This window comes from Anopheles coluzzii, chromosome 2 (assembly GCF_943734685.1).
Source record: "Anopheles coluzzii chromosome 2, AcolN3, whole genome shotgun sequence".
Lineage (NCBI taxonomy): Eukaryota > Metazoa > Arthropoda > Insecta > Diptera > Culicidae > Anopheles > Anopheles coluzzii.
Window position 1 is genome coordinate 12876732 of NC_064670.1, and position 26416 is coordinate 12903147.

Consider the following 26416-nt stretch of genomic DNA (forward strand, 5'->3'; position numbering starts at 1 on the left):
AAAATATGGATTAATTTACAACATTAATACCACAAATTTTGACCCATAAATTTCGCCATATTAAATTACCAGAACAGCAGATTTTATGAAAAAAAATAATGAAATAGTGTTACAGGATGATTTAAGCTATAATGGAGTAAGAAGAAGATATAATTAAAAACTAAGTCTTTTGTAGAACCATCTTTTGCGCTTAAAAAAATTGTCAGATCAGAAACATATTTCTATGTTATTTTTAGTTATTAGCTTTGTTTGGTTCTCTTGCGCAAATAGCACAGTTCATTAGAGCTCGAAGAAGGAAAATATGAAACAATTGCTTAATGCTGTACAAGTGCATTAATTCAAAGCTAAAAAAAGGGAAATTATGAAATTATCCCATAATATTGCAAACAAACTAGTAGAAATAATTCACATTTACAAGAAATGATTACTTGAAAACTTAAAAAAAGAAGAAGTAGAAAAAAAAACTACTGAGAATAAGCGCTCTAAAACTATACCACTCACTGTAGCATTCCTAACCAATACGCACTGGCGCTTAGGAAAGCGAAGTATTCACCCCCGTTCCGTTGCCTCTTCGCCAGCAAACCGCCCATGACCCATTCTGTGTTGTAGCTAAATTTATCACACCAATTTAGCCACGCACCGGACTGCATGCGTTGCCTGTGGACAGCGAATTATTGAGCACAAACTTCAGTAGTGGCATGTTCGCCTAGTTTATGTGACACTGCTACGACAAAGCGCACTGGAAGGGTCAATTTACTTAGCTCACTAATCGGCACTACTGGTAAATAAATTGCATTTTTAAATCATGAAAAATCCTACAAAAACCTTTAAATAACTCACAATTTGCACAATGTTTCTACCTTCGGCCAATACAACGTGGAGGCAAATGTTACAAATCACACTGTTTATCAGCCCCGATGTTAAACGTGATGATAAGCGATCATCGTTACAGCGAACCGCATTTCACCAATACTCACGAGGGGGCCGGGGGAGGTAGAGAAAATGGGAAAACACATTTTCTCCCCATGTGCCTGTACGCCTGACACTAAACCGCACAACCCGCATATACGCCTGGTGTTTGCTACTCGCTGAAAATCGCTATCACGACCCCGACCTTCACACGAGTTTTCGTATTCATACTGCCCGTGAAGAAGCTAATTTCGGTCCTTTTTAACTTTTTGGTCGCGTTTTTTTCTTCTTCTTGTTATATTTATAGTAATGGGAAGGCAGGGCAGGGCATATGCACACAAACGAAACAACGACACAACGATATTCAGCGAGTCCGCGTGGAGCATCGTGCCCATTGTGGCATTTTTTTCGGGATGCCACGCTTTTCTATTCACATTTGCCACGCTTGCTCACCCAAAATTCCTTCCATTGTGCGTTCAAGGGAAATGGCGAAATGTATGGTTTTTGGCGAAATTCCACTTCCAAGGCTTCTCCCATTTGTATGCAAGGCTTCCGAGTAGTGGAGTGTTTACATACACACACTCACATAACACTTGGTGGACATACAAACATCACCCACCAGCGATATTCGGTAGGCATGCTTTTGAATGCTTATGCATTTTGCGCAACCGTTCACTATCACCGGCCACACGTGTGTTAATTGAATTTTCAATCTTCGACTACAAATCCCTTTGCCGGGTGAAAGCTTTGGAACACGTGATCTTGCACCATTTGCCACTGCAAAACATGGATGATGAATTTCCGCAGATCACATCACAGCTTGTACAAATAGATTGTTCTAAAATCCATTCCGTATGGTTCGGTTCTCCAGTTGCATCGACGGTGCCTGTTGACGAAGCTAATCAACACAACAAACACGTTTTTCATGTCCCGCCGGCACACTGACTCAATCGGATATCAAAACACAAATACACACGCATCTACACATACAGCACCACATGGTAGCGAGGCGGCTCTAAATTAGTTCGCCACTCGGTACCGAGTCGAACCTCCTGAGTAGCATCGAAGCAGGCCGGGCGCCCGCTTGAACAGGCTTGCTACGAAGCGGCAAAGCGTCCACGCGTCTGCTGAGAGGGGTAGTAGCGTCAACACTGGGAAGGATTGTTCCCTCCCCCCCCCCACCATTTGCCGGACCTAAAGGGACGTCCAATCTAACTCGGGGGGTGAAATCCAATGACGGTTCCAAACACGACACTGATAAACGGCAATGATCATCAACATGCGAACGCAGGGTACCAATGTATTGGTCCAATTGTCGTTTGAATAAGGACGCCGGATGGTGCGGGTGAGTGTTGTAGCATACCGAGGGGAGCAGATACACCAACGAGGAGATAATTGGCCTCAAGCCGAGGATATGTCCGTGCAAAGCAGGGGACAAACAGAAGAGGAGCGTTCTTGAGTGGGGGAGGCACCCTCTTTCCTCTGCCAACGACGGGTGGATTGGAGGTTCGCACATGCGTTTTGCAATGGTGGCAGCATGCACTCGTGTCCAACACAGCAAGCGGGCTAAATTGTGCGTGGTTCTTGGCAACGAAGTTGATCCTAATTCGTTTTTGTAAAGAAGTCATTGAAAAGTCTTAAAGAATTTCATTTTTATAAAATATATATAAAAACTGTAACTTTTTAGAAGACAATTTTGGAAAAATCCAATTCCATTCTTCGTCTCACGATTTTATGGCCCTGTTTCCGTTCAGCCTCAATGACGTCCTTTTCGTCCTTTTTCCCGCGATAACAACTGTACAGGTGCTCTTGAGAAAAGTCACCGGCAGACATAAACACTCTCCTTTACTTTCTCTACATTTTTCGATCTCTCGCTCTCTCTCTCTGCGTTTCGCTCGCTGTCTTTCTTTCGCTTGCTCTTCCTTCTCGCTCCCTGCTCCCCAAACTGGAGTTGCAAAACGTTGCCAAACCGTTTGTGAAGCTTTTCTTCCCTTCCCGTTCCCTTCACTTCGTTCTGTATATTGACTTTCGCTATTTTTTGTTCAGCTTTTCTGCCACTTGCCACTTTCTAGCATTGCTCCAGCTTGCACCAAGATGCGAATCATTGCGCGGGAATTCACCATCGTTAGATATGGTACAGCGCAGCAGCTACGACTGGAGACTGGAGAAGTTTTTCGTTTTACGGTCGCAAAATTTAATGTTGCAGCGAATGAAAAATAATGACACAAGTGGGTGGCCGTTGCTGGTGCGTATTATGGATGGGATTTGTTGTTTTTTTTTTTTTCTTTCACTCTCTCGTTACATTACAAAATGGACCATGGACCATTGAAATTGATGAGCGCTGGTTGGTAAAGGTACGTTGGCATTATTGCGGTTTTTATTCGACTGCGTTTGAAGTAAGCTCACAAGAAGATGCAATATTTGTGCACTTATTGCAAGCACGATGTAGATAACTTGCGCAATGTTCTAACAGCCAATGTTGTTAATATTACCTGTTGAGAGGTTACGCTGTCTTCGTTATGAAATCGTATCTAGTACATTATGTTTGAATGTTTATTGCATGTTCGCCTTTTTGCCTCCTTCCTGTCCCCGGGAGAAGAAAGGAAGCTGTAACAAAAAGCGGATACAATTGGGCGGAGGGTTGCTATTGAATGTGATGCCCCAGGCAACCGAAGGAAGTCGTACATATCATCATCGATTCGCTTCATTTGCATCGGTGAAGATGCATTTCCAACACACGGATTGGGACACTAGCGAAGCATCCATTATGAAGTCGCGCAAGTTCTGAATGGATGACCTATTTGCTGACTGTATCCGTAAACGATTGATTTTTATAATAGCTTTTGGAGATGTGATAAACTTGTGTTTTCATGCAAGACTAGTTTGTCTCACGTGAGTTCAGGTGCATGCGATTAACTTTTAATGATACAATTTGCCTTTAAAATAACGTAGCTCTTTCGTGATATCTCCGTGCATGATAATGCATGTTTGCACTACACTAAATACAGCATTTCATTACTTAACTTCACGTATTAAAGAATGCGAATAACGGTTTGCGTTGCTTTCCAACCGAAACATTCAAATTAAAAACAAATGACATGTTCGCCGTACACTGTAAATTACCACCAAGCAAATGCACGATATCATGTGTATAGAGGAGAAAACAAGTGGTGATTTCCATTAACCTATATTGTAATCAGTCCATTTACAGTGCTCTTTTACAACTGTGCTACGCATAAATAAAGCAAACCTCTTAAAACCTTGGGTTTATTCCATTCCAAACCTGAAACCAACTCCATGCGGACTCTCCAACGTGGGTCTATAAACACACCGGACCGAGGCCAAAAACCGGTTTTTGTGAGCTCGCCAACGCTCCAAATTGGTGCGAGTTTACCTCGCTGACGAGCGTTTTTGTAAGTCGTTGTGAGGTGTTTAGAGGGATCAAGATATCCGCAAAAACAATAAAATTGAGCACTTCTATTTCGCATCATCTACCAAGTTGTTTACATAATTCGCGCGTCCATGTGCGCGAAAGAGACGGTGTGACAAATCGAGCGAGAACATAAATACCTCGGTATATGATGTGCGTATATTATGACCAACACAACGAAAGGCATATGGACAAAGGTGGACGTAGTGTTTGGAGTAAAGTGGGAGATGGAGGCACAAAAGTTCACCTCGAAACGAGCACTTTAAGCGAGTAAAGGATGGCTAGAGAAAATGAGCGAGATGCAGCTACTTTTAAACTGTCAAAACTCCTCGCCTTGCCGAACGGGAATCGTGAAATGACAATTTTCGCTTGTCAACCAACACAACCACCAACAAGAAGAAAACGCAGCAGCTGTCAAAAAAAGAACAACAACGTAATCTTCCCTTGCAAAAAGCGAATTTTGAAGCCAAATTTCTGTCCGAAAGCGTCGCATCCGCACCTCGAACCGGGAAGTTTTCTCTGAAACGATTACACCGCTTACAGCAGCCGGCAAAGGACACACAATGTCCAAAACGAGCAAGTTTGTAAGTATCTCGGCTGAGGGTCGATCCGCTACACTGGTCCCGCTTTACCGTTGCAGTCGTTCCCCGGAAAGTGATTTGTCATGTTGGTTGTTTTCCTGCCAAAGGGACGGAATGTTTATCGCAAACGCGGACAAAGGAACACGCAGCTTGACCGATCACGAACGGAGGGTTGGATGTTCCAAGCCTAGGCTTGCTTTGCCTAGCGAACGGATGCGGCGGGCTGGTGCTGGCACAGGGGGAAACCGGTTTAATATTTTGGCAATCCTCAAGATCCTTTCTAACCTCAAACCCATCAATGCATTTCTTGCAGGTGCTGCGAATCCAATCAGCTGACGGTACAAAGCGCATCGAAACAGAGCCCTCAAGCACGACGAAAACGCTGTACGAGCTCGTGCGGGAAGTCTGTGGGTTCAATCACTACGAATTTGCGCTTTTCCGCGAGAGAAACTTCACAAAGGAGGTACGTCGTCGTCGCACGATGACAAGCGCCGAGCACTGACGTGGTCAAAGTGTGTGCATTGTATTTCTGTTCCTATATTGTTTCAGGTTGTTTCCAGCGGCTCGCAAGAAGTGAAAGATGTTGGTCTAAAACATGGTGATATTTTATATTTACGTCTAGTAGAGGGCCCGTCTACGTCGAAGGCCGCGGTAAGTGCGTCGTGGAAGGGATTTGTTGCTGATGATTATTAATTTGAGCGCATTTTCTCACCACCAGGAACGAAGTGCATCCGTTAACTCGTTAGCTTCAAGCCACAGTTCCACGTTCAGTAATGCTTCATTCAGCCGAGAGGCTACACCGTCAACCAGCTCGAAACCATCCACATCGGCAGCGGCAGCAGCAGCAGTAGCCACAGAATCGTCTACCATCCCGCAGGAGGATGCAGTCGATCTGGAGCTGTACAAGCAGGACGGACGTATCAAGCGTGATCGTGATGAAAAGCTGTACGTTATCGCGTACCTTCTTCCCTTAGTTGCACAGGCTTTGCGATGGTATTAACTGATCTCTTTCCAATTTAAGCTGCCGCCACAACTCGAACGGTCGCTGCGTGCACTGCTCGGCGCTGGAACCGTGGGATGAAAACTACCTCAAGGAGCAGAAGATAAAGCACTTCAGCTTTCACTCCTACCTGAAGAAGCTAACGTCCGGGGCCGCCCGCGGCAAGTTTGTCGCGCTCGAGGACCTCAACTGCAAGATCAAGTCCGGCTGCCGGGATCATCCGCCGTGGCCGAAGGGCATCTGCTCCAAGTGTCAACCGTCGGCGATCACGCTTAATCGGCAGCCGTACCGGCACGTCGATAACGTGATGTTCGAAAACACGGGCATCGTCGAGCGGTTCCTCAACTACTGGCGAACGACCGGGCACCAGAGAATCGGGTTCCTGTTCGGCAAGTACGAGATCCATCCGGACGTACCGCTCGGCATTAGGGCACGGGTGGCCGCCATCTACGAGCCGCCGCAGGAAAGCAACCGCGACTCGATACGCCTGCTGGACGATCCGCACGATGCGGACGTGGACGAGCTGGCCCGCCAGCTCGGGCTGCAGCGTGTGGGGTGGATTTTTACCGACCTGCTGAGCGAAAATCTGGCCAGCGGGACGGTGAAGCATGTGCGCAACATCAAGACACACTTTCTGACCGCGCAGGAGTGCATACTGGCGGGGCATTTGCAGAACAAATACCCGAACCGCTGCAAGGACTCGTCGAACGGGTACTTTGGCTCGAAGTTTGTGACCGTGTGCGTGACGGGTAAGTGGCCGGGATGGGTTTGTGGATGTGGAGGGACATTTTTGAACCCGTTTTATTCATTTTGCACCATTTGGTTTGGGTTTTAGGCGATGAGAAGAAGCAAGTGCACATGGAAGGATATGCCGTATCGGCACAGTGTATGGCGCTGGTGCGAGACAACTGTCTCATTCCTACGAAGGATGCTCCTGAGCTGGGATACATTCGTGAGTCGTCCGACAAGCAGTACGTACCGGACGTTTACTACAAGGTAGGTGGCCAATTCCATGCGATTAATCATGAGTCAAGCGTAAGGGGAAATGGTTTGTGTATAAATTGAATAACAAACATCTGTTTAGGTCATTATTGGGACAGTTTTTGGACCTGTTTTCGTACATTTTATGCTTTAAATGCATAGAAAAATGTGAAAATGTGGTTGATATTTTTTGTGTAATTAGGTCATATATTCGACACTGTCGGTACTGATTTGTATGAAATGTCATGGGAAGGTCGAAAATCAATCGCTATCTTTGAACGAGACAACAAGGCTTTATTTAAGGCATTACTTTAATTAAGTTGAAGGGGGCTCTGTGTGGATGATCTGCTCATACAATGTTTTGCCAGCATTTTTCAATCATGCATTTGGCTCTAGTTCCAAATTGGACAAACGTAGTTACAACTGTTTGTTCCGGATCCGTATTGCTCACATCATGTAACATAGTCGTTCGGACATATGCAATGAAACTAAACACCACGCCAAATGCTATTTTATTTCACAGTTTTATTTAGCCGTTCTACCGTTGAAGGGTCTTGATCCGTTGATTATAATGTGTGTGTGTTTTAATATGCAAATTACCCGATCCACTCACGCTCAGCTCCTCGCATAGCTTCGCCACCCTTCCCACCCACCTTACCGTCGTATGTCGCAGCATATTACACGTAAAGAGCGCACACTCAACTAATAAACCGCCCCGAGAGCACGTACTGTCGATTGTACCGTTTCCCTTGGTTCCTTATGCTTATAAAAATCGATTCTTCTATTACCTTTGCCGCCTCCCCACCGCCACCTCGGACGAATACCGAATGCCCCTGTACCTGTGCGTCTTCCCTCCCCCTTTTCCACATACATACTGAATGCACACCGAAACACGTGCTAATGTTGTGGTGAATTTACTGTGCTGTGGTTGTGGCTCTTATCATCGCCGTGAAACGATTCCGGCTACCACCGGCTGAAGCTACCGCTTCTCTCGTGCGCTATAATATACCGGTCGGCGTGAGAGTAAATCCGCTAATACGTACGTTTTTGTGTCGGTCTGTGACGCATTCGATTTTAATGATGTCGCTTGCACACTTACTCTGTAGCCCCCACGATTGCGTATGTACGATTTCATCGGAAATACTGTCACTCTAGTTTTTAGCACGCGTCCGTACGCGTCGTCGTTGGCTTGTACTTTCGTTATTCCATTGTATGGTTCATTGCAACGCCGGTTTCGATCGGTAAAGCTTATCTTATCTGCCACTCACCCACAATCCAGTGCGCTGGGTGGGCGGGTATTGATAACTCTTTTCTGTGCCAGCAAAACAGAGGACAAACAGATACTCTCTCCTGGCGGTCTCCCATGGTGGCCTGCTGCCGTCTGCAGACACGCTTTACCGTTCACATCCAATTTGAATCCGTTCCTCTGGTAATGATTGCAAGCGGATTTGGGAGTGATCATTTGAACAATACTAGTAACTATGCTGTTGTTTGGTTTTGGTACACATTTAGCAGTAACATAACATACATTTCACATAAAAATATTTGTATTACATTAGCGTATCCCGTGTTGCCGACCGCGCTTGTTGTCTATATTCACCGTGACAAAAGTACAATTTGCTAGCGTGCAATCCGTGCGCTTCAAAGTGCATTTTCGTGTGTTGAAATACGCGTTTTTTGCGTTTTTGTTTTTGCTGTCCATCTAATACAATCATACCACCGATATAGTAATGTTACGTCAAGCGCAAATTGCGCAAACTGTGCTGCTTGTACGGGGAGACTCGATTCGTTGCGAACGAGCAAAACGAAAAAAAGGCAAATGAAAGCACTTTAAACGGTCATCGAAGTTTGATTTGTTTTTCCTCAACTTAAACTAAATAATTAAACAACAGCAAGCTTGTTTAGAGCCCCAATGCTTTGAACGACTCCCCATTCCGTGCGCTCTCTCTCTCTTTGTCGTCCCATGTCGTCCCGTGTTAGATTCCATTCGAATTTTACGTTTTGTATAAACATTGGAAAGCAAAACTGTTGCGAGACTCGTCTTCGCCTAGCTTCGAACGCGTTTGCTTTAGATTCCGTGTATTTTTGTTTTTGCTTCATTTCGTTTTACTACCAATTTGTCACCGATTTTGTACTTGCTTCAAAGGATGGGCGGGCACGGGGAAGCTTTAGGTATCGCGAGTTTTAAATATGTATACGCTTCGACGCATTATTTATGCGGTGTGTGTGTGTGTTTTTCTGTTTTTTCGTTTTCGTTAAATATAACCCCCGCATCCCCGCTGTTTTCTCTTTCGCTTCCGCGCCGTCCCCTCACCTCGCTTGCCTATAGTATATAGTTCGTCTACGCATGCAAATTCACGAAACGCATGCCCGCATGTCGCCGCTTCTCGTGCCCAGCTTCTTACCCGGAAGGATTTTGTTTCGCTTTGTGTTGTCGATACGGCAGGGGGGTGCAAATAGGCTGGGTAAGAGGAGGAGGAGGAGGGGAAAAAGAACTGGAGGAGATGCTTTGTTTAGTGCGTTTTACCGTTCTCTCCGGTAGGAAGGATAGCCCCGATGCGCAAGGCCCTTCTCTTGTAAGTGTTACGTTATGGTTGCTTCTTTTATCTTGTTTCAATTGTACTTTGATACCGTTTTTACTTGATCAATTAACAGACCTTCTAATATGCGGTTCTGGTTCTGGCTTTGGGGGGTTGTAGGATGTAAGGTTTGTTCTTGGGTTCGCCAACATTCGTTCGATCTCTGCTCGATTATACGTGCGGGTGTGCTATTATTATTATTATTATTATTATTGGTAGGTTCGGTTTACGTTTTTTTTTGTCATTCCAAAACATTCAGTCTCTTCACAGTTCATCGCTACAGCGCTTACAATTGGCTCGCAAAGATCGCGCGCCAATCAGCCGGTGTCCTGTTTCGTTTATATCTCTACTTTCTCTTCGACAATCGCCTTGCATCGAACTATACACTGTTGTAAATAATTGCTCATTGCTCCACACAAAACGCTTACACACACACATACATTTATGTACAGTGAATGTGGGAGAGTAAAAGTTTAAATAGTGTTTTTTGTTGTTGCTGTTTTCCCCCTTTTTTTTGATTGGTTTTGAGTTCGCCGAACCAGGAAACGGATACTATTTGTCAGCAAAATGCTTAAGCAGCACAGAATCGAGATGATTCACCGAATGCACTCATGCACTTAGAACGTGTTCTAATTAACATAAACTCTACATGCCGTTTTTGTTTTGGTTTTTTTGTTGTTGTACGGTGTGTGCTGTGCCGAGCGAGAGAATCGTGGATATGGCTTCGGTATTCCGTTCCGCAAAAAATGTTCCGTTTATAGTGTTTTTTTGTGTTGTTTTGTTTGGTACCACCGCCGGTTTGGTTGTACCGTGAAAGGTTAACGCTTTGTGTAACACATTTATGCTTAAATACATGTATATATATATATTTGTTTGGTTTTTGTTTCATGTATATGTTTCTTTGCACACCGTTTTGCCTGTTTGCTCGCGTTTGCTTTCTGTGTCTGTCCACTACTGCACAATAAAAATATAGCGTTTTTCTGCAGGTAATATAACGTTTCCGTATTTATGCAGCAGGGAATATATATAATATATAGTTTGGGTTGTTTTTGTTTTTCTTCTTTTCCTTTGTTACATTTCGAACCTCTATAACACTTGTTTCGCTAACGCGCGTTTTCCAAAAAACTCTGTCCCACGCTCATCTCGCTCTCTCTCTGTCTCTGTTGTATGGTTTGTTTGTGTTTGTATATATATATATATATATATATATATATATATATATATATATATATATATATATATATATATATATATATTCTTTTCTTTCTTCATACATTTAACGGTTTCGGGTTCGTTTCGCGTGCCTACTTTTCCTTTCCTACGTATGTTTTGCTTAAAGCCTACTCACGTTTTTACTACAATCCAATACGCGCTTAGCGGCGTGCACGTCACACGTTTTTACGAGTTTTCACCTAACATTTAACAGTTAATACAATGCATTGTACTTTCTTTACGTTCATGATTTATTCCCTTTTTTCGTGGTTTCATGCTTTTTTTTTGTTTAACTTGTGTGATTTGCTTCTGTGCTTGTGTTGATTTGCTCCTCGTGGGTGTGTGTTGTGTTGTATTGTTTTGTTTTATATTCTTTCGCTTCATTTATACTATTCTTCTGTTTTGTCTCCATTGTTTTTAACACATTATGTTGTTAGCATATTTAACGCACTTGAAATACGAGGCGTGTGCATCGCTGCATCATTAAAATTGTGTTCATTGGCGTTTGCTTTCCCCTTCCCTTCCCCGCGCCCAGTGTTATCGTTACCGTTGGATCAGGTGTGTGTGTTTGTGTCGATACATACGGATGCACGTGTGTAAGTGCACGATCCTAACAGCTTCATTTCGCTGTAGATGGCTTCTTCGTTTCCCTCGGAAGATCTTGCGATGCGAGTGCGCGTGTCTATGTCTCGTGTGCACTGTCCCTATCCATCGGTGAAATTGTGAAGCGAAAATCCACCACCTTTGCTTTCCTCCTATCCAGTGTAACCTACCCCTAGTTGTGTTGTGTGTGTATCAATTAGTAGCGACCTACTCTTCGTGATATCCCTGCCCCGTGACTTGTGTTCGATAATCGGCGGGACCCCCCCCCCCCCCCCCCCCCAGTGTATACGCTCTTCCATCACGATCACGATCTTGTCGTCTCTAGAAAGTTGTACATGTGTTCGCAAGCAACGACAACGACTCGCTGCTACGTGTGTGGCGCGCTCTTCCGTTGCTAAGCAGGAGTCGCTGTTGCTCCCCTATCGAGCGGTGAAGTATAATAGTAATCGTCTCTCATATATCCTAAGGAAAAGCTACACCTATCCGTGTCTAATCCGGTTCCGAGTTTGCTCGTTTGCTATGTTTTGTTAGTAATCGCTACCGTGCCGCCGCTTGCCCGACCCGACCCCTAACCTACCCTACTGCCGTCGTGTGTGCGCGGTGCGCCGTTCAGTCTAGTAGAAGCCGATCTTACTACCGCCAAATGAAACAAAAAAAAAGACCCCGGGACATTACGTGTTTGGTCCGTTACCGTTAGTAGTGCGCCGTTAAATTGCTCCCACGCTTCGCTTTTTGCCGTGCGTGAACTAGTGAACTAGTGTTAAAAATTACCAACAAAAAACGGTGTGGGAAGCCTTTGGAAGGCGAACCGAAAGGAACGACGAAGTATGAATCTAATTAACAATACTAGTCAAACGATCAGTGTGTGTGTGTGTGTCTATGTGACAGACAGAGAGGCGTAAGGGGACAAACATAATGATAATTACGCTACCTATATCCTAACAACGCGTCCCTGCTCTACCCTCCGCCCATTGCGCTCCGCACTACATAAACTCAACAATGGAATAGAAGCGACGAACTTCTTCCACAACACGCTTTGCTCTTTGGCCATTTGCACTGTGCACTATCACTATTCATGCCCTCCCTATCGTCCCCGAACAAAGCAAAAAACCCCACCCAACCCCTAATGTAAGTAACAGAACGAATCGCTATCGACAGAGGAACAACACAAAACACGTGTAGTTGTTACACCTTAAAGGGTCGTCTACATCACCACCTACTGCCACTTGCCACAGTTCGCGATCAGCACCGTGCTTTGCGGCTTGCCGGCCGAATCGCCCGCCTGGCTGATCTTCTCCACCAGGTCCAGCCCCTCGACCACGAACGCGAAGATGCCGGTGAAGCCGCGCATCTCCCGCAGGATGATGCGGAACTGCGACCCGACCAGCCCCATGTTGTCGTGGCGCTTCTGGCTGCGCCGCATCCCGACCGACCCCCGGATCGCCAGTATCTTCGTGTCGTCCGGCATGAAGAAGCCCTCCTCGAACACGGACCGGCCGCCCCGCCCATTGTTCAGCTCGAAGTCGCCGGTAATGATGCTCTCGTTCTCCCAGCACTGGAAGATGCTGCAGCCCTTGTAGCCGAAGCCGAGCTCGCCCGTGCACAGGGCGCCAAAGTTCTTCGCCATCTTCGGCGCGACGTCGTTCCGCACCTCGATCAGGATGCGCCCGAACGGTTGGCCGTTGATCTCGACGCTGAAGAAGTAGATCGGGTACACGTGCACGGACGGATTGCAGAGCAGGGTGGCGGCGACGGCGGCCGCGGCCGCCGCTGCAGCAGCCGCCGAGCTTGGCGATTGGCCGCCGCCGCCGCCGCCGCCCTTGCCCGCACCGACCACGATCGAGGACGAGCCGGACGACGCCGGTGCGGCCGGGACGAGCGACACGACGCTCGAGCAGGACGAGGACGACATCAGGCCGCCCGGGGAGGCGAGCTGCGAGGAATGTTGGTGCTGCTGCTGCTGCTGCTGCAGTGCGACGGCTGCATGCTGATGCTGGAGGGCGGACGTGCTGCCGTTCAGGATCTCGCTCAGATAGCCCGAGCCGGAACCGGACGTGCGGGCCGAGCTGGAACCGCCGGCCCCGTCGCCCGCCGTCCGCCCGCTGCCCGGCGCCATGCGGTCCTGGGGCGGTGCGATCAGGATGGCCGAGGCCATGTCGTGCAGCTGGCTGGCGTATGTGCCGGACCCGGCCAGTTGATGCTGCTGATGGTGTTGTTGCTGCTGCTGGTGATGGTGAAGCTGCTGGGCGACGTGGTGATGCAGATGGTTCATGCTCACGTGACTCGGTGACTGCTGATGGACGTAATGGTGTCCACCGCCGAGTGTGACACCTTCCAGCGGACCACCGCCAAGCTGTGACGAGAGTTGCTGCTGCTGATGTTGCTGATGTTGCTGTTGCTGCTGCTGCTGCTGTTGCTGCTGCTGCGAGGGATGATGTTTGGTGGTGAGGACGTGGCGCGAGTACAGCTGCGAGATGCAGTAGTTCGCAAGCAGCAGTATCGAGTTGTGGTGGCCGTTGATCGCGGCCGAGGACGAACCGCCCATCGCCCCCCCATTGCCGAACGAGAGCGGATCGATCGCGTTCAGGTTGGACAGCGCCTGCTTGATCAGGTCGAAATCGAACAGCACGCCGTAGTGCTGGATCAGATCGTCCAGCTTGCACTGGAGCAGCATCTCCTGGTACTTGGACTGCAGCCGCTGCTTCTCGATGTGCAGGTTCGCGTACAGCTTGTACGCCTCCGCCGGCGACTGCTGGTCGAGCATGCCGAGGTACAGCTTCGCCTTCGTCAGGTTGCTGCGTATCTCGGCCACCTCGAACGTGGGCAGATGGTTGATCAGCTCCGTCTCGACCTGCGTCTTGAGCGCGGTGCACGCCTCCAGTATCTTGAGCAGGAAGTCGCGCTGCTTGAACACGAAGTGCTGCAGCTCGGCGAGCGACTTCTGCATCAGCAGCAGATCCGACGCAATGTCCGTCCGGATGTGGTCGCGCGCCTCCGCCTGCGTCTTCACCGGATGCTGCCGATGTTCGTCGCCGCTCGCGCAACCCCGGCACAGGGCGGCACTGCACTTCAGGCACCAGAGCGCGTTCGGCATCGCGTGCGTCAGACAGTTCTCGCCCTTGCTCCGATACTTGCCCGACCCGATCGCGCTCACCACCGTCCCACCGACACCGAGCCCGATACCGCTTACGAGCCCGCCCGCACCACTACCGATCACGCCCGCCGCACTACCGTTCGAGGGTGGCGGCACCCCGACCACGCCCGTCATGACGGACCCGTTGGCCGCGCCGCTGCTGCCCGCCGTCACCGCCACAGCACTGATGCCACTGGCCACGCTGCTACTGCTGCTGCTAGTGTTGCCGCCAGCGTTTCCCGCACCCCCCACAATCACACTGATACCGCTCGGTCCGGCACCGTTGCCCGGTGGCGTCGCAGGCACCACCGCCGCCGCCGCCGCCGCTGTCGAGCTTGTCGGTGAGGGCACTCCGCCAGCCACCACGATCGCTGTGCCACCACCACCATTGCTCGTGCCCGACGAGGTGCTCGAGGAGCCCTCACCTCCACCACCACCGCCGCCACCGTTCGGCTTGTCCGGTGGCTTTTTGTTGGCAGCCGTCACGCTGCTACTGCTGCTGCCGCTCGAGATCATGCTCAGGTTCTGCGACAGGTAGAGGATCGCGTTGTGCGTCGGCAGCGCGTCCGGCTTCATGTCGGGCCCGGTCAGCTCCGTCCGCTTCCAGCAGTGCACGCAGTACAGCTCGTTGCCCTTCAGCAGCACCTGGTTGACGCACTTGAGGCAGAAGTAGTGCCGGCAGGAGAACAGCTTCGGCAGTGCGTCCGTCTCGTTGAACGGCAGATGGCAGCAGCTGCACAGGATCAGCTCCTCCAGCTCCGACGGTAGCGGCGTGAAATCCATCCTGTTCCTCGTCGTCGTCGTCTAAAGCGGGGGAAAAAAGCGAAAATCGATCAGTCATTATTATAATCAAATTGTTATACCGTGTTCGTGTGCGTGTGTGTGTTGGCATCTTCCTGGAGATGCGGGTTCTGGGGGAGAACACAGAGACGAGCCTTAATCCCCCCTCCCCCTGCTCCAGCTGTAACTAGATCCTTAATTTAATTTAATTTAATTGCACATTTTGCCGCTTTCGCCACAGCCGCCACCGCCGCCTGTTGCCGCGAGCAATTATTTCACTGTCCTTGTGTGTGTTTGTGTGTTTGTGTATGTATACACAGCTTTTTTTAATTTAAAAAAAACCCCACAATCCACCCACAGCGAAAGAGCTTCGTGCCATTAAATCCTCCTGCGGTCCTGTGTGACCTCTAAGTAGCACAAATTGTTATCGCTCGCCGGCCCGTCTCTAACTGCGAGTGTTTTTGGAGGTTTTTCCTCCTCCCCACCTCCCACCCACTTTTTGCCTCTTCCCACCTGCTTTGGCTCCTCAAAAAAAAGAAACACGTTTTAACAAGGACACAGCGCGAAGGGTGGCCCATAATTCGATTGTCACCCGGTTCGTCGCCTGCCATCCCGCGCGTTACTACGCTCGCTCGAAAATTGAGCCGATTATAATGACCCGGGGGGCGGGCGGCCGGGTGGGTGGTTGTGGTACATCCGCCCGTTGCCATAGCTTCATTGTCCGAACGCGCGGCCCTTCTGCTGGACCCGAATTTGGGCGTTCCTCTCTTCTTGCCTTTTCTTGTTAATTGCATGACCATTTCTCACACGGATTTCTGTTTTGGACGGTACCGTTGCCGTTGGAAGCAAACATCTACTTGAAATTTACTCCTCTGTATGTGTGTGTGTGCCACCGACCCACATTTGCTCTCGCGTTTCCTATTTCCTTTAGCCACAAATCGCCTCCACCCGCCCGCCCGCAGTTGTTGGGAAAAATGGAAAACATATTGCAGAGTAAAGCCATTCTGGGTGTGTGTGCGTGTGTCCCACGGCTGATGACGAATTGAAATTTGGGCGTTCGATCGATCGAAAACACTAAACAAAGGTGGAAAGAGGCGGCCTTTGTGCTGCGACCAACTGCCGGAATACGCGACTGATGGTCGTTGAGAAAAGTCTCACTGCTAACCATCCTGGTCACTGGAGGTACAGCAGCAGCAGCAGCAGCAGCCAAAAAATGCTGCACAAAACACCCAACAGTGCCATCGGTGGCTGCACAGCCCCGAAAATCCTGCCCTGTGAAGGTCACTGCGAACGTCTCGTTTCGCGTCTCTCCTGGTCTCTCCTGGACCTGGAACACACTCGGCCTGGGTGTTTTTGGGGGAGAAAGGCGCGCTGGCAGGACAATAAATCGTGCGACACAGACACACGCACACCTTTTAAGGGCCTAGATTTATGGACGAACGTGTACAGGCTGCGAGCCGGGGGCAGAGTTCTAACTTGGACACACGCACGCACTCACACACACACCCCTTTTTTCCTGCAGGAAGCGAACCGAACCGGAGAATCACGGTGTAACGCGTGGGGCAATGACTTGGAACAGAGCGCGTTACACACACACACAGGCACACTTACACGCTCGTCCTCAGCTCAAGGACACACACATACGGCAGGGGAGCGTCTCCACACACACACACACACACACACACACACACACCTGGCCACTTGATGAAACACTGACGACGTGCAGTGAAAATCCTGCTCAGAGCATAACACACAACACACCAGCTTCCAGCGGATAGAACGGCTTCCCTCCCAGCGGGAAGACAATCTGCTGCGGACGTCGATCCTACACTGGGGGCGGGGGAGGGTCGTTTAGCGCAACAAACGGATGGCGCGATGGCGCATGGGAGAGATGCGCCTTTGGCTGCTGTACCACTGGGAAGAAGCGCGCAAAACAGGCCTTGCCGCGAACCGCGACTTCGGTCGAATGTGTCGGCAGCGATGGAATGTGCTCCGCTCGACCGAGGGAATGGGTTGGGGGAAGTGCGTGACAGTGCGGCGTCCCCCCCCCCACCGCGTTTGCCCCAATAGCGCGCGCACCCTCCCCCCACGAGACACACTCGCGCTCGATGACGCACGTATCTGTTGATTTTTGTTTTTCCTTCTCCACACACACTAACACACACACCGCTCTGTTATTACTGGGCATGTTCCCAGCATGATTGCTGTGTGTGTGTGTGTGTGCGCCCCAAAAGGAAGCACTTTCTCTTTCGCGCATTTTCACACCCCCGATACGTTGGTCGCGCTTTTCCACTCTCCCTTCCGCTTTCCCTCGCCTCGCTCACTCGCTCACTCACTCTCTCTATCTCACACGCTCACACTGCTGCTGCGCTTATTATCCTTCGAAACACACAAAATTCGGTCGATTTTCACGGCTTCATTTGCAACGATTGTCCCGCTCTCGCTCTCTCTCACACACTCTCTCGCTCTCACAATGGCTCTCTCTCTCTCTTTCTCGCTCGCTCGCGCATTGCTTTATCTTTGCTATATAGCTAGTTGGTGTTGTTGTTTTCATTTGAACGGTCAGCAGCTGTGTTGGACCCCTCCCCTTCCCCCTTCCCTCCCCCTTTTCCGTCATTCAACAACCGTTCCAACCTCCACCGTTTGGAAATGGAAATGAGGAAAAATCCGGTACCAAATTTAGACTACGACACCCCGTGCCTTACCACCACCCCTTCGCTCCCCTTGTATGGCTGGGGGGGGGAGGAAATGGCTTAGCAAAGACACACTTTTCCCCCCTCCTCCGTCTTTTTCGGAAAAAAGCTTCACTATGTGCCAGCGACCTCACAAGATGAGCGGTATTGCGTATTAGGTTGTCGTTACGTACACCAAGAAGGGGGTGGGAGGGACACACACACACACACAAAACCGAGATCGATACACCAAAAGGAGGCTGAGTATGCTCCACTTTCCTTGGCGTTGCGGGGAAGCTGATCAAACATTGATTGTAACGATGATTGTGCAGAGAGCAAAAATGGTGGGGGAGTAAGAGGCAAAGGGGGAAGTTCCTGACATGTCACAGGATACGCACATTTGCAAGAAGCGGAGCTGTGGTTGTGGTTGTTGTTTTCGTTCGCCAACTCTACGGGCCTGCTATGGGCGAACAGCTGCCTATCATCCGACACGCCACGCCACACGTACACACTCAAGCACTGCCGAGATGTTCTACCCTGTGTATGTGTGTGTGTGTGTGCAAATGGGAGGCCTATTATACCTTCACTTCGGTGTATCTGGCACCACCTGCTGCCCACCACCCCCGCGTCTCCGTCTGCTCGCCGTTCGCGTTGTGTAAGAGCTCTCTGTACGTCCGTCCGTCCGGCTGGTCTGCTTGTTACTGTGCAGGTTGGGTAAACATGTTCACACACTTCTACACCAGAGCACCACACACACAGGCACACGCACGCGTTTTTGCACGGGCTGCTTGGATTGGGGAAAGGATGAATTGGTGCGGGATTTCTAAAGGAACAGCAGGACACGGTTTGTTTGCGTCTGTGAGCAGTGTGCGCCACTCGCCTCGCGGCTAAACCCGCTATCACTGCTCATCCGGGTTGGGTTTCGGCTTGTTTTTGTCGGCCGTGTCCGTCCGTCCGAACGGTGGCGGAGTGAAAATGTTGCCGCACTGGCCGGTTGGGGTGGTGGTGGTGCTGGCTGTCGTCGGCTTGTTTGTCGTTAACGCCGTCGTCCTTTTCGCTGTGGACATGCTGTTCGACTGACCCACACTGCACCAGGTGCGGACGACTCGGGTCGAACAATCCAGAGCCAGGACACGCACACACACACACACGTACAGTGGCAACACGGGAAACTGGGATACGGTTTTTGGGCTGCTGGATGATGAGTTTTTCACACTCGCGCTGAGAGAGCGAGAGAGAATATTTACCTCTCTCACTCTCTCTCTCTCTCTTTCTCTCACACGCTCTCGGGAAAATGAGTTACCGTAAAAGTGAGCAGATTTTCCCCACAAATTTCGAGCTTCTCGTTGTTGTGACTGTTGCGCCTTCTGCCCCCCCCCCATACCGCCCGCGACCGGTGGGGTGGTATTCGAGCAGTTTGTTGTTGTTTAGAGCGAGCGAGAAGGGAAGTGTAAAGGGGTTGTAAAGGGGAATTATTTATTTTTATCTTCGTTAAGAAACCCACGCAGCCACGGCACGGTCCGCTGTAAAGGCCAATGGTCCAAATGTATTGCCCTCAGGTGCTAATTAGGAAGAATGGCAATGTGTTGGTGTGTAGTTTCGAAGGTGATGATTGCGCACACTAACACCAAACACCACGGAAGCGCGGTTCTGGCGGTTCTTGCTTCACGGCTTTATTTACAATTTTTGCACCCCCCCCCCCAACGACCACCTCCAAAATATAACGAGAATGGTAACTCACGCTCCGATCGTGTTTGGCCCTCGTTTTGTTAGGGCTGTTATCTCACTAACACTCCCCTCTCTGCGGGGGGTTTGCCCGTGCACTACTACTCCCCGGCACGGTTGACTAACAAAGCGTGAGTACTGTGGCACTCTCCTCTCAAACGCACTCTCTTTGAGTCTCTCTCTCTCTCTGCTTCTCCGTCTGAAACGCTCACGAAGTTTCGACGTACGGCGTTGACCGTGACCTTGTGATCTGCTGGTGTGCGCCCGTGCGGCGGTGGCGAAGCAATAATAATCTTGCTCTGTGTGGCAGGGGCCGGGACCGGGACCGGGAAGCAAGACACACAACACACATTTGCACGCCTCACGTTTCTTCGCTCCAATGTGTGCTGTGTTCCAGGGCAGGGGACCAGCGGTCGTACCGAACCACGTCGATGGAAAACAAACACAACCGTACGGCGAGAGCGCGCGAACGTTGGTTGTTACCGCCATCGCCGCCGCCCCCACCGTTTGATGGCAATTGGTGGCCCTCCCTTCCCTCCGCATTCTCTGTCCATTTTTGCTTCATAACTTTCGACAGTGGGTTGTCAATTTTTGTTTGCTAAATTATCTTAAAAAATACACTACTCTACCTGCCACGCACACACTCTGTCTCACACATGTCTGTCGTGCGGCGGTCGCCTTTGGTCAAGGTTAGGGCTGCCAAGTCAGAGAGAGCTTATTAGCCGAGGTAAACGACCGTCTGTTGTCCGCCTGCACGACCAAATCCGGCCGGCCGCTGACGGATTGATTACAGAGCTGTGTTAAATCGATCCCATTTTTTCGTAAGAAGATTACGAGTTTGTCGGCCTGGTTAGGCACGCGTGGCGATACCGGTCAAGTGCGCTGTGTTTGGATGTACCGAACCCGGCTTTTGAATGATGCAATAGAGCGCTTGTTTCGTTGATACCAACCCCCCTCCTCCCCAAAACCGGGGGCACACTGAATATGGATGAGAAAAGAGCCTAAAACCGGCCTTTTACATACTTTGCCCATTTGCCCCCCATAAATGGTCCATTTGCACCTTTTTTTTTGTTTCTTGCTGTTGCTTTCATTTACTCGTTTTGTCGTTTTGTGACTGTTGGTGTGTTGTATAATCTTAGCACTTTCCCCGCGTCTCCCTTGCTGCTACGCTGCAACGCGATTTGGTGTGGTACACGGCGCCACATCGTTTCACTTTTCTCAGCCTATAAATTAGCAAAACAAAGGGAAGCGAACGAACGGTTTGTCTGCAGTGACACTGACTCCTTTAATTGAGCCGTGTGGCCTGTGTGTGTGTATGGCATGCTTGGATGGTATTGTGCACAGCATTCCCATGGAGACGCATGGTGTATGGTGAAGTGCTGTCTGTGGGCAGCCGCTTTCGAGACATGGCGCTGACGCACCTTTAATTAAATACGTTTCTAAATAGCCTTTTTTAGTGGATAAAAACTATAAAAAAGAGCGTTTTTTTTCGTTTGTAAATCACACACTTGCACACCAAATTTTGAGCTTGTACTCCCACCCCCAATCACCGTCGGAACAGTCATGGAGGCGGCTGGTGCTTCACGCCAACCGACCAGACCAAACACGAGCGCACACACACACGCACACAGTGTTTTATGCAAACACATACTGCCGATAACCCAAAAATACCTCTCGCTCTCTCTCACACACACTCTCTCTCTCTCTGTGTAGTTGTCTGCTGCGGCAGAATGATAATTACGGCAATGACGGCGCGAAACGGATCATTACTACGTGTACACCGATGGGCGGTTTTTTCGCTTCTCCACTTCTCGGTTTTGCTTATTTTTCGTGTGTTGTGTTTAAGCCACAACTCACACACACACACACGCTCATACAGTCTGGCAGCTTTTGTAGCAAAATTGTTTATTTTTGCCAAATCGATCGAACGCCGTCAGCCGGAACTAGGTGCTTCTTGCTTGTGGTTCAGTTGTTGCTGTTGTTGTTTGCTAATGCGCCCTGTCCCCCCCTTTCTCGCATACGACAAACACACTAACCTCTCCGTCCTTATATTGCGTCTTGTTTTGCGCAGAACTGTGGGTAACTTTCCGGATGGCAAACTACTAGTACAGACGTCGCTTTCCCATTGCGTTGGAGTTGCGTTTTTGTTTTGCTCACTGGCACACTGTTACAAAGGGGAGTTTTCGCTTCTGATGTTATGGTCGTGTCACACAAATCCCGTAAATTGCCCCCCGTTTTTCTTCGATATATCACTTTAATACACACACAAGAAGAAAGAAAGCTCCCTCCGGGGAAAACCACGACCACCAAATATCTCACTGCGTGTGTGTGTTTTGGTTTTACATGTTGTAACCCGTTTCAATACGCGTCCGTTCGCCGCAACTGTGCACTGGATTCTGTTGTGTGTACGACCGTTTGCGTCGTCGTTTGCGCTCACAATGTTACTACTGAGCCGCTGAGCAATACGCGGGGCTGAAGCAAGGAGGCGATGAGGTAACCCGCGCAACGGACGCTTGGACCGACCTTTGGATTGGATGGATCGTGTCAAACAACAACACATGACAACACGGCCAGCACGGGAGGCTCTCCATTGCTCTCCAAACGACACACGAGGGTAACGAGGACGAGCCTCACAGACACGGGGAAGGGATGGAAACACACACACACACACACACACACACACACACACACACACACACACACACAAGGAAGCCACCCGGAACAACCGAACATGTGTGTGGGTGCGTTTGTGTCGTACTTTGTTGTTGTTTAGGTGGCAGCAATAACCTAATGCGTATTTTTCGTGTTGTTACCCCCTGTGAGAGCCGTCTCTCTGTCGCTCTCTCACTCTCTATCTCTCTCTCGACCGTTGAGTGAGTGGTCGTGAGCAATGTTTAGTTGTGGCGCCAGAATCACCTCTCAGCACCAAACTCTCTGTGAGTGGCCTGTTGTTGCCTAGATTGCGCTTACTTGCCTCTATGCCGCCGTGGCCGCCGTGGTTTTCCTCCATCTGGTGCCTTTCCCCCTACCGTGGCAAAAGATTCACTTTTGTTTTCACTTTGGGGGGGTGATCTTTTCCGAGAGGTAAGGGTGAGTTTCGTAAATCATAAAACATCACTCACACCCAACGGCAAACAAAACTACCGGTTCGTTTTCCCCTTTCTTTCGAGCAGAAATGGTTTCGTCGACTGTTTCGGCCAACGAAACAACGATCGATTATCGATTCCCAGCCGGTTTTTGGAAAAGTTCATTTGCTTCAGGGTTTTTGAACGTATCGACAGTTGCATTCGTGTATCTGCTCTTGCCTCATCAACATTGTACTTACTGCAACGTCACCAAAACGGCTGGGGAATGGCTTCGCAAACTCGTGTTTTGTTGTAGCTTTTTTTATCGAAACGAATCTTCCCGTTGCTGATGTTGTTGTTAGGCAAATTTGTTTTGTCATCCAGACCCGGTCCCCGTCCTTCGCCCGCTCAATTCGCGAATGACGCACAATTGTGGCTGGTGTACTTTTTTTTGTATTACCCTTTTGCATCATTCGTTTTGTTGGGCAGCTTAGCTTTAATCACTGCTCACCAAAATGGGCCACCAGACGTGGTAAGAACGCAGCACACAGGCAAACCAATTGGAAGTAATCAAACAGCTGACGACAGGCAGGTTGGTCGACAAAGCATCTTCCCACCACTGCGTACCAGTTGCCTGTTTGCGCGCGCAAACTCACGTTTACTCACAACGCATCAGTGATGTGCCGCGCTCATTGCATTTGCACCGATGATTGGTCATTGGAGCGATCGGACAGTGTCGATCAACATAGGTACACGAACAAGCACGCTTCACGTTAGCGTTCGTACATGTGCCTACATGAGTGGCACAAGCACCGGCAGCGCGCGAACTGCACGAACTATCATTAGCAGGGAAGTCATCATCGCTCCCGCTCTGCCTCCGCCGTCAACGTATCGATTGATGTACGGGGTACGTTGACACCAATACTATTGTGCAAGTGGCGCCTACGGTAACCGGTAACACTGTAGGGAACACACAAACAACAACAACAACAACAGCAGCAATAAAAATCACGCTAATGCAAATTACGCCGCAATCACATACATCCGATCTGCCACATTTGCCATCTAAATGGTAGACTATTTCCGTCAAAAAAACGTGCACGAGCGAGTGAGACAAATGTAAAGGGATTACCTTAGCTTCTTTCCACTTCAAAAGCACAACAATGTGTGATAGTTATAACGGCTGGTCGCTTGGATTATCAAAGCTTATCATTAGCGGGCGCTCTAACACAACTAACAGAGGTCTCTTTCGTCTAACTAACAGCTCGCTTTCGTCGACTGTTTTTCTGACTCATGCAAAGGTGTTGGTAGGTAGCGTAAATGGTGAAGCGAGTTGAGCTACTACTGTGAGCCGTGAGTTACTTGCGTTCTCTCTGAGTGTTGTTTGACGTTTGGCGATGTTAGTAGGGGAAGGTTTAAATGCTCATCGGATACTCAGAACCGGGACGGTTCTCAAACAGGTAGCACTCACACGCGCAGAATGATGATCTTGGATCAATGATACCGCTAACTAGAGGGTCAACACTGGCAGTGATTAAACCGGTTCTTTGGGGGTTTTTTTTCTCTATTTCGCCACTAAACAGCTTTTAAATTGGAAGCGCTGTAAACAATTTCAAAACAAATTTAACCCGCCTCTTTGGTAGTTTAAAAATTAGTTCATCATATCAAAAAAAGTCTCAATATTGATTAAAATATTATTCAAATATGCTATCAATTTTATGAATATTCTTTAAATCATTTTCTTGTTCCAACGTTCGATTGCAGGAAAAGGATGTTTATGGCAATGAGGTGCAACGCTTGGGTCGACCACTGCCGGTCGAGTATCTGCTGGTCGATGTGCCGGCCTCGACACCGCTCGTGCCGCTGTACACATTCCTGGAGCGGAAGGACGCCAAGCAGTACTTCCCGGTCGAGAACAGAATGATCGACGGTCACATACAGGATTTTGCGGCCCTCGCCAACTACTTGGCTAAATCGCGCTCGTTGCCCTTCCTGGATGTAAGTGTTTTGGGCGTAGGAAATGCTCCTTTTTTTCTTATTTCAATCATATTAATCGCAACTTTCATTATGTGATACACCTCTCCACGCAGGCCGTGTCCGATTTTCATCTGCTGTTTTATCTGTACCGCATGGAGGACATGCTGCCGATGAAGTCCCAGCTGGGACCGCTGCTGGAAGCGGTACGCGACAAGGATAAGGCGAAGGCCAACGAATGGAAAACGCGGGAAGTGTGGAAGACGCTCGAAGAGCTCATCGAGGCCAGCTCGAACCATGATGAGTGAGTAGTTTGCTGGGCTGGGCGTGTTTGTGTGGCTGTAAAAAAACAAGACCATCCACTGTAATGCAATTAATCTCTTGTTGTTTCTTCGATACAGCTCCAGCATGAGCAATGACGTAGAGTTTGTGCCGAGCGGCGATGCGGAACAGAACTGGATCTGTACGTTCTGCACGTTCATCAACAGCCGGGAGCTGCCCGCATGCGAGATTTGCAATCTGCCCAGGTAAGCAGGCGGTCAAGTACGACACACGCACACACACACAGCGATACTAAACGCTCCTACACGCAATTCTTTCTATTTCTTGCAGATCCAGACAATGAAAAGCTTAGCTTAGGTTTGAGCGAATCGCATTGCCGTCAGCACGGGCGAATGCAACGAGTGGACATCATTGCTAACTGAAAAAGAAAGAACGAAAAGATTCTGCAAAACACCGAACATGCTAAGAAACAAACAAACACAGTGTACTGGAGCTAAAATTCGGTCAAGCAAAATATAAAACCACACACAACTGGTGCGGCAAACCGGGCTTGGGCAGGCAACCGTCATCATCATCATGCCAGCGGCTGCTGCTGCTGCCACGGCTACTGTATAGCTATAAGCCGGGGAGGGATAGTTTTCTTATAGTGGTATAGTGCACCTGTAACGAATAAGACGCGGGATGGCTGACCGACCCACACGGACTGATGGACCTACGAATTTTAGAGTGGGGGAAGGCAAACTGCAAAGGATGAACTGCACTGAAGCTGCGGTCAAATTGAACACACACACAAACACGCAAACACCACATACAAACACTCTCTATTTCTCTTTTTACTCTCTATGCCTGCAATACAACGTGGTTCCAAGAAGGTGGGAGGTGCGTTTAAAGCAGCAGCTGCTAAGAAAAAGGCGATACTGATGAGCTGTGGGCCGTGTGTAGGGAAAGTGATTAAATTATTTATTCAACAACAACAACAACAACAACCACACGAACAGCAGCATAAGGCTTTAGAGGCGGGACCGGTTTGCCGCTGCCTTGCCCTCCCACAGTGGCGCGTCTCATGTGGAAGAGATGACTATTGACTCGGAGTAGAAGCAGGAGGGACAGGGGAAAAAGGTAAACTGAAGAAAGAAAAAGAAAAAACTGATAAATCGATAGCAAGATACAACACTGATTCAAATAAAGTCCATCATATAAGTATTGGTGCGTTAGAGAACACGCGTGACGCGACACATGATGACGGTGAACACGGAACGGTTGGTAGAAGCAAACTGCGCTGCTCTCTTCGGTAAGCATTATCTCTTGTTGCTCATAGTACTACATTGTATCGCATTGCAAGAAGCGCATTTATGTTGCTTACAAATCATTTATTTGTTTACCCACCTGTCACCGTGTGGATGGGTCGTACTTTATTCTGAAGCAAACGGAATCAAGTACAGGTGCAATATATTTAAAAACAATGATGCTCCGGTAATTCTCTTGTATCA

The 26416-nt window shown here is 49.1% G+C and overlaps 3 protein-coding genes across 7 annotated transcripts in view; 1 reads left to right on the forward strand and 2 right to left on the reverse strand.

Moving 5' to 3' along the window:
- Nucleotides 1-26416, reverse strand: part of LOC120950146 (protein takeout-like) — a 216006-nt gene that overhangs the window by 84634 nt on the left and 104956 nt on the right. The window lies entirely within an intron of this gene.
- Nucleotides 4710-26129, forward strand: LOC120960983 (nuclear protein localization protein 4 homolog). The gene is made up of 10 exons (XM_040384494.2): nucleotides 4710-4923; nucleotides 5234-5383; nucleotides 5470-5571; nucleotides 5639-5865; nucleotides 5942-6669; nucleotides 6756-6916; nucleotides 24435-24668; nucleotides 24761-24948; nucleotides 25046-25171; nucleotides 25257-26129. Exons 1-10 carry the CDS (start codon nucleotides 4903-4905, stop codon nucleotides 25267-25269), a joined length of 1950 nt encoding a protein of 649 aa, XP_040240428.2. The 5' UTR covers nucleotides 4710-4902; the 3' UTR covers nucleotides 25270-26129.
- On the reverse strand, nucleotides 10876-22260 carry LOC120960982 (uncharacterized). 5 transcript variants are annotated; one of them, XM_040384487.2, is made up of 2 exons: nucleotides 21642-22260; nucleotides 10876-15232 (listed from the first exon to the last, which is right to left on the reverse strand). In XM_040384487.2, exon 2 carries the CDS (start codon nucleotides 15209-15211, stop codon nucleotides 12512-12514), a length of 2700 nt encoding a protein of 899 aa, XP_040240421.2. In that variant the 5' UTR covers nucleotides 15212-15232; nucleotides 21642-22260; the 3' UTR covers nucleotides 10876-12511. The 5 variants fall into 5 exon arrangements, with proteins under 5 accessions (XP_040240421.2, XP_040240422.2, XP_040240426.2 ...); XM_040384488.2 differs by lacking the exon at nucleotides 21642-22260 and adding an exon at nucleotides 18462-20795; XM_040384492.2 differs by lacking the exon at nucleotides 21642-22260 and adding an exon at nucleotides 18279-18437.

Bases quoted from the DNA above. Each gene is read 5' to 3' on its own strand.
- LOC120960983 (XM_040384494.2), top strand. From the start codon at position 4,903: ATGTCCAAAACGAGCAAGTTT. The intron at 5,572-5,638 runs GTAAGTGCGTCG...TCTCACCACCAG, and splicing joins CGTCTACGTCGAAGGCCGCG to GAACGAAGTGCATCCGTTAA. The intron at 6,670-6,755 runs GTAAGTGGCCGG...TTTGGGTTTTAG, and splicing joins TGTGACCGTGTGCGTGACGG to GCGATGAGAAGAAGCAAGTG.
- LOC120960982 (XM_040384487.2), bottom strand. From the start codon at position 15,211: ATGGATTTCACGCCGCTACCGTCGGAGCTGGAGGAGCTGATCCTGTGC.